At 46.1% G+C, this 17,026-nt stretch overlaps 1 protein-coding gene across 1 annotated transcript in view; it reads right to left on the reverse strand.

The window, feature by feature from the left end:
• ROR1 (receptor tyrosine kinase like orphan receptor 1) overlaps positions 1 to 17,026 on the reverse strand; it is a 135,940-nt gene that overhangs the window by 22,854 nt on the left and 96,060 nt on the right. The window contains exons 3-4 of the mRNA XM_079314063.1: positions 8,089 to 8,376; positions 6,291 to 6,321 (exon numbers count right to left, since the gene is read on the reverse strand). Coding sequence (XP_079170189.1) covers positions 6,291 to 6,321; positions 8,089 to 8,376 — 319 coding nt within the window. The remainder of the gene's footprint in view (positions 1 to 6,290; positions 6,322 to 8,088; positions 8,377 to 17,026) is intronic.

The following is a 17,026-nucleotide window of genomic DNA, read 5'->3' on the forward strand; positions in this document are numbered from 1 at the left end:
CAGACAATTTCTGCAGGGACAGCAGTGGGAAAAAGGGAAAAAGGCCTCTGGGTGACATTAAGGCATTAATGGGAACAATATTTGGCAGGTTTGACTGTTTGGTTTAACTCACAAGGCTGGGTTTATTATTAGGCAGACCCAGACTGCCAACTGGGCTTAATGATATTTATTATTTTTTACAACAGTTGAAGAATATCTCCACAAATACAACGGCCTGGAGGAAATGATCAGCAGAAGTCATGCAACTTTCCAGCCTTTCCTGATTTATTTTTCTGCTTTTCTGTTGTCAAAAACTTCAAAATGATCTTCACTTTGCTGCTATTTAAATAAATCAGGAAAACAGGCAGAGAGTCTGGAACTCAGGGTCAAATTATGTCATCACAGGATTTCTTTATGTTGTAGAAAGACTGATAACTGAGATATTCAATTAGAGAAAGGAAAATTCGTCCTATATCTGTACTTTACTTATCAGTCCCCTTGGAATCATTTATAAATTTATAAAGTTTAGGAAAAATCATTGAGCCCAATGAACCAGGACCTTGGGAGGGATTTGAGAATTTCCTGGATCTAGGGTTAAAAAAGGCAATAAGGTCTTGCTATATATGTAAGTATGAAAATAAATAAAGTCATTGATACATAAATAAAGGCAATAAAGATAAGATGGCAGCATAAATGCCTCTTTCAGTGTTATCCTCACTCTCAACTCCCTCAGTCTCCAGGAACTGGCCACAAATCCCACATGCCAGGCCAGGGAACACTGATGAAATACTGAAAGTCTGATGGAAATTTCAATCCCAAACTCCCCAAATCCTGGCTGAAGTGTTCCTCAAGGGCCATTTCCACCCCAAATATTTGTTCCCATCTGAAGCTGCTCTGGGTGATGCTGCACAGAAGGAAAACCCAGCACATTGTCTTTCCTTTGTGCTCCCCATGCCCAGGTCCTAAAGCACTTCACTCCCTTCTCCCTCCCTGCTTAAAAAAATATTGACACCTCTGTAATTAATTTGTTTTCAGATAATTCAGCTCTGTCTCCAGGCTGGGCTGGGCTTTTCCCCCTGCCACGTGTGGGCAGGAGGGGTTTGTGTTTGCACTGCCCACAGATAAGGGAACACTTCAGCTGAAATCTGCAGGAATTGTTATCAGACACCCTTTTAAAAGTCAGAAGCACTTTCTAAGGTCAATCTTTCACCAAACTCCAGGCCAATTTCTATTCTGTAGGCTTGTCACAGCATAACAAAAAACAATTTGAGCCACTTCATGGCAAAAGGCTGTGGCTGTTTGCAGCACTGCTCACATGAAAACTGGCAGGTGATGCAGGGCCACAGCAGACAGCAACATTTGGATTTTGGGAAGGAATTCCTGGCTGGAGGGTGGGGATGCCCTGGCACAGGGTGCCCAGAGGAGCTGTGGGTGCCCCTGGCTCCCTGGAAGTGCCAAGGACGGGGTTTAGAGCAGCCTGGGATGGTGGAAGGGGTCCCTGCCATGGCACTGGGTGAACTTTAAGGTTTTTTCCACCCCAGCCTGTGATTCCATTCTGTTTTCTGTTTCAGGCCATTCTGCAATAGTTTGGGCTGATCCCCCAGACCAGGTGCAGCAGCTGCAGCTCAGGCTCCTCAAACACACCTTCAGTCCTGCTTTGGCTCAGCTCCCCACATGTCTGGAGATAAGGGGAGCTAAAGAGGCAAAGGACCCTGGGCTTCCCAGATAAAGTGTATATTTAGCTACCTAAGTACCCTGAGGTTGATAAACCACCCTGGAACAGCCTCTGTGGCCAATTCACTTCATGCAAGACAGAGCTGGGGCTTCCTAAATTCTGCATCACATTCACCCACAAGTTTCCAGCTCTTTTTGCTCGCTCAGGAAAATCCAAGAAAAAAAAATAAAAATAAATCCCTGTGCACCCTCAGCAGACACTTCATTGTGCCCAGTGCCAGAGCAGGACAATGCAGAGAAAAGGTGAGACAGTGGCAGGAGAGATAAGGGTGCAGCAGATCAAAGAGCCCGTGGAGAGGACAAGGGCAGCTCTCCTGGGAACATTCCCACTCAGATAACCTGCCTGAGCCCCTGCTAACTGAGGATTATTTTCCCTGGGATGAAGTCATGCAGCAGGATGTGACATGGTTTGTGTCAGCATCAACCTTGTACCACGTGAGGCTTTTTTTTTTTTTTTTTTTTCCCCAAAAAATATATTTATATTGGCCTCTGTATGGAATATCCCACTTCAGGGCTGTGCCTCAGATCCCACAGGCTGTAGGAAGGAGCTGCTGCACCAGCACACAGTGGGACTGTAAAAGATCCCACACCTGGGAATTGTGTCCAGTTCTCATTCCAAATTTCCATCCTTGAACAGCAGGAGGGAGTTTCTGTGCCAGCCACAAAGTGTGGGCCAGGCTGGAATTCCAAGATTCCAGAGTCAAACCTGGCACTCAGGGTGCAGGGGTGTCACTCTCAGGATGCTGCTGCAGCTCTGAATCTATTCTGGCCTCTTCATTGGCATTTTTCTTCTCTAAATTTTACCTTCTCTGGCCAAAAAAGTCTCTGTGCTCCTCTTTGAAATCCACAATCACACACACACAGTTGGCCAAGCCTCACCTGGATGCTGGCCAGTGCTTACACATTTTCTTGCTGCAGGAACCATGCTGGCACACAGAGCCACTGTACAAAAGATCTGTTTTACTGAAAAACCCAGATGTGTTTAACTGAAAGAAAAAAAAAAAAAAATTAAAAAAAGAATCTCAATCACTGAAAGAGATGGGAAAATCCAGGGGGGTTTGTGGTTTCACAAGCCTTGCAAGCTATTTCTGGGAATCACAAACCCCATTTCATTTTATGAATCAGATGCTCCTTAAAATTACAGCCCTCTTGTCTCCTCTTTTCCCCTCTCCTTGTTCCCAGTGGTTAAATAAAGAACAAAACAATGCCATATTTAGGAGATTTATATATAGAAGAGGCTCCATGAAGAACAAAAGGACTGTTCCAGAGGACTATTGGCACCAGCATGTGCATTTTGCATTGGGAATATGTCCCTGCCATACACATCCAGGTTAAAGCCCTTCAGAACATGCTCACAGCACAATAAATAACAAATACAGAGCATTTTCTGCATTCTTCCCACTGGGTTCCACTCCAGCAGGGTTTTTCCAGCTCATTTTTACACCAGCCCACATAAAGTGGCATTTTCCTTTTTGTTCTCACTACAGGTCTTGTGGAAGTTCTTGCTCCACCACCTCAAATTTCAGTGATTTGTGCCCAGGATTTCTGCTGCAGTGGGAAAAGTTTGGGATAAGCACAAGGCCAAGGCTCCAGGTAATGGGAACAATGGAGAGTGAGACAAAAAGAATGAAAAATTGGGCACAGAACCATTTCCAGGCCAAAGCTTCTCTATTGTTACATGAAATTCTCTCATCTCCAGGAATCTGCTGTGCTCTGACCTCGTTCTGTTCTGGTTCTGATCTCTGCAGCCACTCCTGGGGTGCAGACACACATTTCTGGGTCCTTAAGGGACCAACCTTGCCATGGATGATGGATAAAAAGTGAGTTTCAAAGGGATGTGGAGCACAGCAACTTGAAAAATAATGTTAAAAATCTGGGTTTTGGGGATATTTTGAGAAGCAATGTGAAAATTCCTGATTTAGTGGAAGGTGTCCATTGGAATTAGGTGATCTTAGGTGAACCCAAGCCCTTCTGGGATTCTGTGATACATTTGTGTGCACAATGCACAGACACACAGCAATAATACATGAGTGAGCCATCAAAATGATCTCCCCAAAATTATTCAATCAACCCAATTTGTGTTTGAATTCACAAATTCATGGGTAAGAGAAGGAGATGCTTCAGCTGAGGGTGGCCTTTTCCTGCTCTGGAGCTGCCCTTGGCACCATCCACATTTTGGAAACTATTCCAGCAGCTGCAGAGCCTGGAGCTGCCTCCTGGGGACACATCCAGATGTCAAACATCAGCATTCACACCCTCCCCACATCCCCTGAGCTGCTGGAGCACCCACAGATAAAATAATGATTTATTCACAAAGCATGAGTAGGGCTTGTTTGTTGTTTTGTTTTGTTTTGTTTTTTTAACAAAAGAAGCTTCTCCCAGCTGAGTCAGAGAAGATCATGGAAGGTGATTCCAGGGTTTTACAGCTTGTTCAGCAGCAGCAAAAATAACACACATGAATTATTGTGTTATCTATCCCTGCCTGTCTCCTTTCACAGAAATCATCATTCAACATTGCCATTCACACTTCTGTTTTCCTGCCATCACATCAGGGCTCAGCTCTGCACCTATAAATTATGGAAGGAAAAGTGCTGAGTGTGTGGATATTTGTAAAAACATAATCCTCAAATGAAATCTGTAAATGAACAGAACTTTCCACTCATGGGTGACTGACACAGACAAGGGAAAAGCAGACCCAGGAACTTGCCATCAGTTTGGTTCTGAATTTTATGACCCAACTTCCAGACTATTCCCAAGGAAAGTGTTTCCCCAGAGGGAGGATGATGAGGGAGATCAACCAGGTGCTTCATCTCTCACCCTGGAGCTTCAAAACTGGCACAGATGGGCTTGGTCTCCAGAGGAAAGAAGAGCAGAAAAATGAATTTTATAGCTAAAAATTCATTTTTCAACAAGTACAAGGAGAAGGCTGCACTGAGTGAGTCACACAATCCAATCCCCAGAATATTCTTTGCATGGAAGGAACAGCAAACACAAAGAACCAGACTTTGAGGTAATTTCCCTCCTGCATTTCACAGAATGCAACTGGATGAAACATCTTTTTTTGGTCACAAAACTATAAGGCAGAACTCCTTTTCTTTTCACTTTTTCACCTTTTCACCTTTTCACATCCTCTGTGTGTATTTTGGCTGCCAAAGTTGTGGTCCTTTTTTTTTTTTTTTTTTCCTAAGTGGGAAAAAAACCCCACCAAAACCCTGCCAGAAAGAAAAAATGGGAAAAAAGTTCCCAAATGTATTTTGTTTCCAAAAGTGAGGCAATCCTGAGTGCCTAGACAGTGAAATTCCAGCTCTCTGTGCTCACACTGCTCCCCCTTGGGTTCTGACCTCCAAGGATGTGTTGTGTAACCCCACATATTTCAGAAACCCCAAACAAGGTGGGAGCAGCACAAAATCCCCATTTTCTCACCTCATTCATTAAGTCCCCACAGTGCTGGAGAGCCCGACAGCCCCCAAACCCCACAGCACCAGAAACTTCCCCCCCAGATCCCCACAATCACCCAACAGAGCTGAAATCCCAGCAAGGAGCTCCCCTTCCAAAACAAACCCCAGGATCCCACATCAGGCACCTTCACAAGGGAAGATAAAACCACATTTTAGGCTATTCCATTAGAGGGCATCCTACAACATCCTTTTGTGGTCAGATGCTTCTCCTCTTTTATATCCTCTGCAGTAATTCATGGAAGATCTTCCACAAGGAGCCAGCAACATTCACATCCCCAGGTTTTTGCATCCCTTGTCATTGCATTAATTGCATTAATGGATTCATTTTCTGGATTAGTTGGTTCTGTGTTTCCCTCTCCTCAGCAGGAGAGGTGGATTTTCAGTATTTTTACACAATGTGAGGTGTGAACCAGGTGGACACAGCACCACAAAACTGATTCCAAAGCTCAGGACAGCTGGAGATCACACTTGAGAACAGTGAGGAACAGCAAAAGGGAGCAGGTTTGATCACATATTTTGACATTAGAGATAGAAGTGAATATTCTCAAAAAATGCTCAAGACAGAATCTCCACTGCCAAAATCCAGGGTGGGAAATGCTCAGACCCTGCAGCAGGAGCCAAACCTGAGCTCCAGGACACAGAGAGCTGTGCTACAAACAGCCTCTGCTCCCACCCACCTACTCAGTCTCTAAATCCTCAGGTTTCAGACAGTTTATTAATTCAGGTACAGACACACAGACACAGTTTACGACCCTTAAAATCAGCAAGAAGCCCCTGGGTAGTAAAATCTGCTTGTAGTGATAAATATTTTCCAGACTGGGCTGTGACATGGATGAAGTACCTGTAGGTGCACTGAAAGCACTTCACAGACTGAAGGCACCAGAAGATCTAAAGGTAATAATAATGGAAATTAAGAAGTCTGGGGTAAGAAATAGGAGTTGACACGATAACATGAAAATACAACTGCGAGACAGATAACTCAGTTATAATAAATTACCATCCTCTCTGACTTAAAAAGCAGGATGTAAAAGTGCTCCTGTCACACTGAATGACAAATGAACTTCTGACTGCTGAAATGCAAGATTAATGAAGCCACAGAAGAGACATGAAAGGACTTACGAGGATCCTGGGCTTGCTGTTGGCGGGGGACCTGGAAAAGTGACAGAAGAAAAACAGCAGGATGAGTTACAGTGAGGTAGCAAGCAGGAAGCTTTTTGAAAACCTTTTAAAAGATAAAAGCACCAGTCTGTGGTGTTGGCTGTGGTTTATGGGGTTGGACAGAGGAGTGACAGCCCCTCAGCACCAAAGACAAGCCTGAATTGGCTGCAGAACATGACACGAGGACAATAAACAGGTGAGCAACTCACCCTCCTCTTGAAACTGCCTAGAACATCTAATAATCAATTTGCTATCAAAATCAGAAAACAAGGGAGATTTAGGATAAAAAAAAAAAAGATTAAACTCATCACATCCATCATCCCCTGTGTGTTATTTGTCCAGTTCCAAAGAGGATTAACCAGGACTGTTGCAAATATCTTCATCTCAGTGAATTATTTCCCCCTGACCATGGAGGAGGAGAAGACACACAAAACCTGTTTCTTGTTTGGAATCTTCTGAGTGCTAAGATCAGCTTTGAAGGCAGTTATCTCAATATAAACTTGGAAGAATGAGTGCTTATTTTCCCTGACAGGTATATATATGTCTCATTTCAGGCCCTCAGCCTGCAGTGCCAGCTGAAATTTCTCACTCACCAGACACAGAGGTCACTCAGAATAAAGGAGTTTTTCTCCTCAGGTCTGAATCTACCCAGGTACCACATTAATGGGGGCTCAGCCTGGAGAACAGGAGGCTCAGGGGGGCCCTTCTGGCTCTGCTCCCAGGGAACAGGGACAGGAGGAGAGGAAACAGCTTCAAGCTGCTCCAGGGGAGGTTGAGATTGGATATTGGGAAAATTTCTCCTCCAAAAGTGTTGGACCAGTCTGCCCAAGGCTGTGGTGGAGTCACCATCCCTACAACTGTTTGAAACACATGGATGTGGCACTTGGGACATGGTTTAATGATGGTGGTGCTGGACTTGATGATCTTGGAGCTCTTTTCCAAGCTGAATATTCCATGATTCTGTGAAAACACAGCTGCTCCTCCACTCCCATGGGTCCCTTTATTTAGGAAATGTGTGGATGGGGTTGAGAGGGCAGAGATGCCAGCCCTGCAGGACACCCAGCAGGGTCTGACATCTCTCAGGGTGCCCCAGCCCCTCAGCTCCACAGGGCCATTTCTCCAAGCTCCATCCCAGGGAATGTTTCTGCCCTGCCATCCCAACACCCTCTCTGGGAAGCAGAGCTGGAGCCAGCTCATGGATTCCTGGGCTGCCTGCACAATCTGGGTTTAACAAAAAACTTTAACAAACAACTTTAAAAAATAACCTTCAACAATAAATGTGACAAATTTGGCGTTTCCAACCTGAACAGTTCCATGGCTGTGGACACTGCTGAAGGGCTAGGCACATTTTAGCTAGGCCTTTTCCTCAAGTTCTAAGTATTTTTCTCAGGCCATGAAACTCTCTCAACCTCAGCTAGGATTTTTCCCAAACTAGAGGTTTCTTCTTTATTGTAAACATAAGACAAAGAATCATAACAGAGACAAACACCTGCAAGGTCCCTGAGAAACCCAGGGGGAAGAGGCGTCTCCTTCTCTAACCAATGATCTCTGCATTTTATTTTGCACAAATTGCCTTATTTAAGACAACAGTTCCTTTCAATAAACTGCTCTTTTCTGCACCAAGCAACAGATTGCCTTGCTGGTGTTTTTTCCCGTCATTTTTCTCCAACGCGCGCTCTGCTCCGCCAGCGCCGCTTTCCCCTGGATAAACATTTTTTCCTGAGCAAGAGCTGGAAGAGCTCAGGAGGAGACAACTCACCAAACTTGACAAAGAGCACCCCGGTGGTGGAGACGCTCCTCCTGCCGTTGGTGGCCACGCACTGGAAGTAGCCGGTGTCGGTGGTGTCCAGGTTGCGGATGCGCAGGCGGGAGCCGTAGGGGGTGGCTCGGAAGGAGATCCTGCGTGGCTCCTGCACCACTGGGGCGTCGTTCTTCAGCCACCTGACTGTGGGAGGAGGGTTCCCAGACACTTTGCAGTGCAGCTCTGCTGTCTGGCCCAGGGTGGTGGTGATGTTGTTCATGGGTTCGTCCAGCGTCAGGAAATAATCTGGGGTTGGGGGGAGGAAAGAATGGTTTGAGAGCAAGGAATGTGCTGCTTGTCCTTGGAAGGGACACACAGGTGGGTATCAGGCTTCCCTCTGCTGTTTCAACATCTCCTATTTGGCTTCTTTTTCACAAAAAACAATGCTGCTCTTTGCTCTTTTCTTTTTCCTAATCAATAAACATGAAAAGCATCTCAGCGCTCCAGTTGTTCTTATTGTTGCTGACCTGCCTCTGCTCATGCCAGAATCCACCAAATATAGGAATATATGAAAGGAATCATTCAGAAGTGACAATCCTGTTACCCAGAGAAGCTGAGGGAGCCCCTGGATCCCTGGCAGTGCCCAAGGCCAGGTTGGACACTGGGGCTGGGAGCAGCCTGGGGCAGTGGGAGGTGTCCCTGTCCATGGCAGGGGGTGGGATGGGATGAGATTTAAGGTCTCTTCCAACCCAAACCATTCCAGGATTCTGTGATCCTGTCTCCTGTCTCTTTTAGTGACTCACAGGCAGAGCAGATAGTGTGTTATCCATGATTTTGTAAGCATCAGCTGCAGAGATGAGGAATAAGGATCATATCTGGGAGAGGAGACTTTATTCTCACTCAGCATTTCCATGGCTATGAGCACTGAAGATTACCTACAATCTGAAATAAGTCTCATTACTGAAAAATCAAATTAAATTAAAATTGCAAAGATGAATCTCTCCTAATCCATTCCTGAGCACTGCCTTCTGTCAGGGGCTGTTTCACAGGGCATCCTCCACAAGAGGCCCATTCCCAGTTCACTGTATTCACCATTTCATTAAATCCTTTAAAGGCAGGGGGGGAGATGGATTGGGGATGGGAAATGGAACCCTCAGGTTTTCATCTCCATGTCAGAGTTCAAACCTAACAGTGGCCATTAGTGCTCAGAGCCATCATCAGCTGCTGGCTGTCCCAGCAGGGTGGCCAAGGAATGAGAAATTCCAACTGGATCTGGCTCCTGAACTCTCAGAGCCAAACCGGGAGGTCAAGAAAAGCCAGAATCAGACAGTGAACTTGAAATCACAGAATTATTTGGATTGGAAGGGACCTTGGAGTTCATCCAGCTCCATCCCCTGCCATGGGCAGGGACACCTTCCACTATCCCAGGTGTCTCCAAGCCCTGCCCAGCCTGGCCTCGGACACTTCCAGGGATGGGGAATCCCCAAACTGCTGCTGTGCTGCTTGTGCTCCATCACTGTCAAATCCATGTGCAGTTACCTCCAGCACAAAACCTTCCTAAAAGTGTGAAAAAACCCTCCAGCATGTTCCAAACCAGCTCAGCTACCCAACCTGCCTAAGTAAGCCACTTCCCTAATTATTGCCTGTAATCTTGGCTTGCCCAGCTCCTCCCTTCATTATTCTTTGTGGAGAGCAGTATCTCTTGCCTTTGTTTTTAATCTGTTTAGCACACCACTTAGCCTGTGTTTGCACAGCACTTTGAACAAGGCGTCCCTGTCCTCACCTGGTCCCAGGAGCCATTTGGGACAAACATTTGGCACTGAGGTCCTGCCCACAGATACCTTTTTTTTTTCCACGTGCATTTTTTCCATTCAGTTCTAATGTGCAGGTGTGAACCTGTGCTTCTCTCAGGGAACAAGGGACAGGATGAGAGGGGACAGCCTCAAATTGCACCAGAGGAGGTTTAGATGGGGTATCAGGGATAAAAATTTTGTGGCAAGAGTTGTAAAGCATTGAAACAGGCTGAAGAGAGCAGTGGTGGAGTCACCATCCCTACAACTGTTTAAAAAATATGGATGTGGCACTTGGGACATGGTTTAATGATGGTGGTGCTGGACTTGGTGATCTTGGAGCTCTTTTCCAAGCTGAATATTCCATGATTCTGTGAAAACACAGCTGCTCCTCCACTCCCATGGGTCCCTTTATTTAGGAAATGTGTGGATGGGATTGAGAGGGCAGCCCCCTCAGCTCCACAGGGCCATTTCTCCAAGCTCCATCCCAGGGAATGTTTCTGCCCTGCCATCCCAACACCCTCTCTGGGAAGCAGAGCTGCAGCCAGCTCATGGATTCCTGGGCTCCCTGCACAATCTGGGTTTAATAAAGCCCCACTAATAGCTTGGGACTGGAGAACCACAGTTAATTACTCAATGTAACATTTCTGCACCACAGCCATTTATATAATTCCTGATAATGTTCCCGAGGCTGTTTCAGACATCTCCAGCCCAAGAGGGAGAGAAGCAGCTCTGGGATGGGCTGGCTGGCACACAGCACAGTGAACAGAAGGTTTTAAAGGTCCTGAGGAATACAGCAGAGGCAAATAAAGGAGGGAGGATGTAGGGCAGGTTTCCAAAGGCTGGAAAAGGATTCTGAAGTGTCAGTAGAAATCATAAGTGAGAGGAAAAGTGTGGCTGCAACTTCTCTGTAAGTGCCAACTCAAGTGGCCTCAGGAGCTGCTGACTCCTCTCATTGTTCTCCACCTTCCTACATGAGCTACTGCAGAAGCACTAAAACAAATTAATCTGCTCAATTCACCCTAAATTAGTGCTCAAATCCATCAATTTAGCAACCAAATCATAAACCAGATCAAGCAGCTTACACGAGATGAGATTTAAACAGGGTGGGTCTGAAGCTGTTGGGGGCTCTGGGAGATGTTTCTCACAGACAAAGCAGTTTTGGAATTGAAAATGAACTCCCCAAAAACCTTGCAAAAGGATGAGCACCCCTTCCCTGGCATGCACCAAACTCATCCATTGCTGCCCTTGCCTGGTGTGGAGAGCAGCCCAGTTGTATTTTTATTGTGTCTCTCACCTCCCAAAGCCCATCAAAGAGAAATTCCTCCCTGTGAGAATGGGGAGCTCCTGGCACAGGGTGCCCAGAGAAGCTGTGGCTGCCCCTGGATCCCTGAAAGTGCCCAAGGCCAGGCTGGAGCAGCCTGGGACAGTGGATTTATCCTTGGGAGGGGTGGAATGGGGTGAGCATTAATGTCCCTTCCAATCCAAAGCATTTCACCATAATTCATCTGAGCCTCTCCTGCCATCCAGGAGCTCTCCAGATGGATTTGGCTCCCTCTGACCTACAGAACAATTTCTTTTAAACAAGGATGGTTTTGGTGTACTGGGAATGATCCAGTCTGGTGGCACTGGCCTTTGGAAAGTCTGAGTTTAATCCTGGCTCGGAGCAGCTTTGGGTGAATCAGCTCAGTTGTGATTTTTAGAAGAGCCAAAGGGAAGTAGACACCCAAAGCCAATCAAAGCTCACATGGGATTTGTGCAACTAAGGCCTTTCAAAAACAGCCTTAAACCTTTTGGCTCGATGTCTGCAGCCATAAAGTGAGGATAATAATCCCTCTTACATCATGGGGAGGCTGCTATGTACATTAATGAGATAATGCTCATAAAGCACTTTGAAGGTGAAAAGTGCTATGCTGGGATAAGCACTGTTATTGCATTTTAAGTTAAATCTCAGGATTTCAAGCACTGAACAAAAGCCTGTCCATATTTTAGAGTAGCACTCAATAAAAACATTTGGGAAACGTTTTAATTTACAGGAGTACAGGAGAATAGCCTGAAAGAGTTCTAAATAAAATTTAGCCCACCTATAATTTAATAATAGTCAAACTGATTTTTTTTTAATTTGTAAAAACAATTTACTGCTGGGCCTAGACCCTGAATGCCAAGTTTCAGCCCACAGAGAGTTTTTTTTTTAATGGCTGAGTTATAAACCCTTGAAAAATGCTGACAGCCCCTTTACTAGAGCAGCACTAGCGGGTGCCCTATAATGAACTTTTAAATGACTTGAGATAATATCTGGAAAGCCAAGCCTGAAATATATTTCTGGGTTTGAGCCATTGCCAAGGCAAACACAACACATCATAAGTCATCCTCATGATTCTGAGTGCATAAATTGGAGACACTGCATATAAAAACCCAAATATTAGGTATCCTTCATGGCCAAACTTTGTGCTGGTTAGATGTTACAGAACAGCAACAGCTGTGCAAGGACCAAATGCAGAGTGTTGTGTGTCTCCAAAAAAGAGAAGTGTCTGTGTTTCCACAGCTCTGCCTTGACATTGTTAAATAGGAGCCTGCCCAGTCCTAATAAATCCTCCCCTATTCTGCTCCTTTAAAGTGGAACCCAGGTGGCTTTCAAAATAAAAGCTCACCCTGGCTGGCCAAGGAATGTTAATCTGCTCTGGGAGCACATGGTTACTCTATCTTAAATTACCAAAGACACATCTTAGAGCTCAAACACCCTCCTGGCCTGCAGGAGGGTTTTGCTGGCCACAGGGAGACCTTTCCCCCAGCACTGTGTGTGCTGCATGTTTCTGATTTCACAAGGTGTTTAAAGCACGATGGGGATGCAGGATTAGACCCTGGAAGGGTCATTTTCTGAGAAGAGTTGTTGTTTCATTTATCCTTCTCTTTCTGCCCTTCTGATCTTTTGGAATATTCAAAGCAAAGCTAAAATTAAAGTCTTTGCTCAAGCCTAAACCAGCTTTAATCCAGGTGCACAGGAGAGGCTGCTGAGCCAAGTTCCTTCCATTGCAGGTGGGGAACAACACAGATCTCTGCAAACATCTCCAGACCTTTCCTCAAGCAGCTGTGGGGACACCTTTTCCAGCTGCTGGCCTGGAGAAGCTGTTTAATTCTGGATTTGAAGATTCAAACCTGCACAGCAGCACAGAAAGCAGGACCTGACTGGCTGGAGCAAGGCACTGAGACACCAATATTCCAGTGCTTATTGCATTTATGGAATCCTGGAATGGTTTGGGTTGGGAGGGACCTCAATGTTCAGCTTCCACTAGGCCAGGTTGATCATGGAATTCTGTTTGTGAACTGAAAGGTTTGGCAGGTTCTTCATCACTGCACTGGAAAAATGCCCAAAAGTGTCTCAGGGAAAGCTGCATTTTCATTAATTCAGAGCCCTGGATTATCCATGAGTGCCACACCTGGATGGGCTCCATAGTCACAAAAATCCACTGAGCTCAGTGCCCTGGGAATTTCCCTATGGAATTTGGAGAAGGTCAGCAACACAGAGCCCACCCAGACTGAGGGTGCTGGGGGGGTTTGCTGGCTGCTCCATGGCAAGGAGGACACCAGGATTTCTGATGGAAGTGTGGCCACACACATCCCTTGGGAAGAGGATTCACCATGGATTGCTGGATGTGCCCAGGACTCACAGAGAAAGACAATTCCCTGTGGGTCTGATCACCAGACCTTGTTATTAAAAGGGGTAAAAGGAAAACTCCCACCTGGAATTTCACTCATTTTAAATGAATAAACAAGAGGAATGACAGTGGGAGGGAAGAGATGCTGCAAGTCATGATCTGGCCACTCTTGAAGAATGTCAGGGTTAAAGAAGTCCAGACAATCATGTGGAAATATCCAGTGTCTGCTCTCTTGGGACAAAAGAAAACTTCTGCTGCCTTAGCTTGCCCAATTTACTCCCAATGGGTTTCCCAGGGATGTGCAGGAGATAATTTGGGATGCACATGGAAGTTCTGTCCTGGGCTTTCCCTTCCCAGACCCCATCCAGAGGGTTCAGGACACCTCACTGAGCTCAGCCAGACAGGGCACAGCTCCAGGCCTGATGGATTTTCAGATCTCCACTCTCACTGGGACTATCAGGATTAATTTTTACATTCTGATAATTGGCAGCTGAGAGACAGCACTGGGCTCGTGGAGGAAAAGTGGACTTCCAAAAAATTATCTGGAACCTGGATCCCACTGCTTTTGGATGGGAACTGGACAACTCACTGCCCTCCAGGAACTCCTGAATGCATTTGGGACTTGCTTCTGCCCCTCCTTTCATCAGACAACTCTGAGGTTTAAGGACAGATGTCTCAGAGGTCACTTGGAGGGGAAATTAAGCTTTTCTTTACTCAGGAACCAGTTTTATAGCCCAAGTAGGAAACCTCAAAACTTTATCACCAAAAAAAAAAAAGTGATTTGGAATAGGTAAACAAATGTCCACATCCAGCTATAAAGCCAACTACTGAAAACCATCAAGGGATTTTGTTGTCACTTTAGAAGCTGCTCTGCAGTAAAGAGCCACAAAGAAAAACTCCAGCATTAAGAGGAGGGTGTATGGAAAGGTATGTGCCTCAAGATTAATGCTGTGGAGTCAAAGAAAAGCTGTTATTTCTGACATTTTGACATAGCATCACTTTAGGATCTGGTTCTTATTAGCCCTTTCTGTGCCTTTTAAAGGTCTATTTTTTTTTTTTTTCAACCAAAAATGTCAGGAAATTTGGAACAGAAATCTACAATAAAACACGTCCCTTGACCCTCTGATCTATCAATCTTTCAAATAAACAAAGATAGCTGGATGAGCCAGGAAAAGGTTATTATATATAGTTACCTTATGTATAATGGTCAATATTCACTGCACACACTCAGATTATATAAAAAATCCAATGTAAGTGAAGCTTTTTGTGGAAGATTTTTGCCATGAAAGCCCAAAGTTACTCAGGGTGGTTTCATTTTCAGGCTGCATTCTGTGACCTTTGAATTTCACACCCTGTATTATTTATAAATGAGACATTCAAGAAACACAAATTCTCAAATAAAAACGTGCACTCCGTCAGTGGAAAAGCAAACAAAAGGAGCTAATGTACTGTGGCTAAAAAAATTTTCAAACAAAGTAGCAGTAATTTACTGCCCTGCTACTAACAGGACCCCACAAATGGAATCAGAACCCTGAGCCCCATCAGGGGAGCCTGATTTACCCCATATCCCCCAGACAATAAAGGAAAATAAAAAGGTAAATTGTGCATGAATGTGAAAGCTGTAATTCTTCCCCTTTCAGCACACGTATCAAATTCACATCCAGTGATTTCAAAGAGAATCTGGAATCTCTGAAGGACTGGGGCCAAAGGCAGGAGGTCTCCATCCACCTGGTTCTCCCCACATTTGGTGATGTTTTTGTTGTTTATGGGGGATCACTGAGGTTTTCCCTCTAGGAGCTCCCAGCCAGCTCCTTTCCCTGCCTGGAAGGACAAGCCAAGGTGGCAGATTCAGCCTGGATTTGTCAGTGAGGGTGAGCCAAGGGCTCCATGAGCAGCCTGGCTGCACCCCTGGGTGTCCTGCACACCCTGGATGTTCCTGCACCCCTGGATGTTCCTGCACACCCCTGGAAGTTCTGCAGACCCCTGGATGTTCTGCACACCCCTGGATGTTCCTGCACACTCCTGGATGTTCCTGCACACCCTGGATGTTCCTGCACACCCCTGGATGTTCCTGCACCCCTGGATGTTCCTGCACACTCCTGGATGTTCCTGCACCCCTGGATGTTCCTGCACACCCCTGGATGTCCTGCACACCCCTGGATGTTCCTGCACACCCCTGGAAGTTCTGCAGACCCCTGGATGTTCCTGCACACTCCTGGATGTTCCTGCACCCCTGGATGTTCCTGCACACCCCTGGATGTCCTGCTGACCTTCCAGTGTCTGCATTTTCCTCCTGCTGTGCTGGAGCTGTTGTTCTGCCCACTCCAGGATCTCCAGGGAGTTCAGGACACACAAACACTGCACTTCTCCCACCCCTTTGGACCCTCCACAGTCATTTTGTGCTCATTTTCCCTCCCAGGGGAGGGATGCTGGAGGTGACCCTTGAGATGCTGAGTGCTAAGGATAAATCCCAGCTGAATCTTCAGCTGTAAAATCCTGGCTCCTGCTGCCAAGCTCTCCAGGGAATGTTTGTTCCAGGGAGCACAGTGGGACTGGGAAGTGCTGGGCCCCACAGAGGCTGTGGAGAGCTCAAAGCCAGACCTTGGGATTGTGGATGTCTGGAAATGGAAATGGTTCCCAAACTCCTGACCTTGGGATCCTGGATGTCTGGAAATGGAAATAATTCCCAAACTCCTGGCCTTGGGATCCTGGATGTCTGGAAATGGAAATGGTTCTCAAGCTCCAAGGCTTTATACTTGTTTGCCAGAGCTGAAAGACCATGAAAGGAAAAGGAAAATAGGCAAAAACTCACAGTAATGGTTTTTTTTTGGGAGCTGAAGGACCAAAGGAAGAGATCCTGGGAGGAGGAAGCAGCAAAAGAAATGAGCTGCAGCCCTGCCCCAGTGCCCTGAGCTCAGCTCAGCCACAGCCAGGACACATCCCTGTGCCTCTGGAGGTGGAACTGGGGACACTGGGAGGACCCATTCCAGGGAAGCTGCATCATTCTCTTACCAGCCTTGCAGAATGAACAGTCACTGGAGCTGAATCCTGCTCACAGTGAAAACAATGTTCCAAAGCTGAGTCTCCTGGCAAAGACTCCAATATTATCTTTGCCATGGGATGAAGGGATCCCAAACAATTCCTGCAGTGTAGCAGATGTAAAGAGGCTCTCATTCCAATTCAGGCCTGTTTCTTTGTAAATAAACTGATATGGATGGAAGGAAGAAGGAAAAGCCTCTCCTTCCCTCATCTGCTTTGTGGGAGAGGAGCAGCTGAATGGAGGGCTCTTCACCTTCCTAAAGGAGGAAAAGATGGGAAATGGGAACTTTCCCAAAGAGCTGAAGCAAGAGCTGTGTGTGAGGGGAGGGGGCAGGCAGGGAAGGAGAAATCCAAGCAGAAATCCCTGTGCCAGGGAGCTGTGGAGGAGCTCTCATGGATGAGGCTTTTCCCAGCCCTTGGATAAATGAACCCCCATCCCCAGCCAGGGGCTGCTCCAGGCTCCCCCAGCCA

The sequence above is a fragment of the Erithacus rubecula genome (assembly GCF_903797595.1).
Source record: "Erithacus rubecula genome assembly, chromosome: 10".
NCBI lineage: Eukaryota > Metazoa > Chordata > Aves > Passeriformes > Muscicapidae > Erithacus > Erithacus rubecula.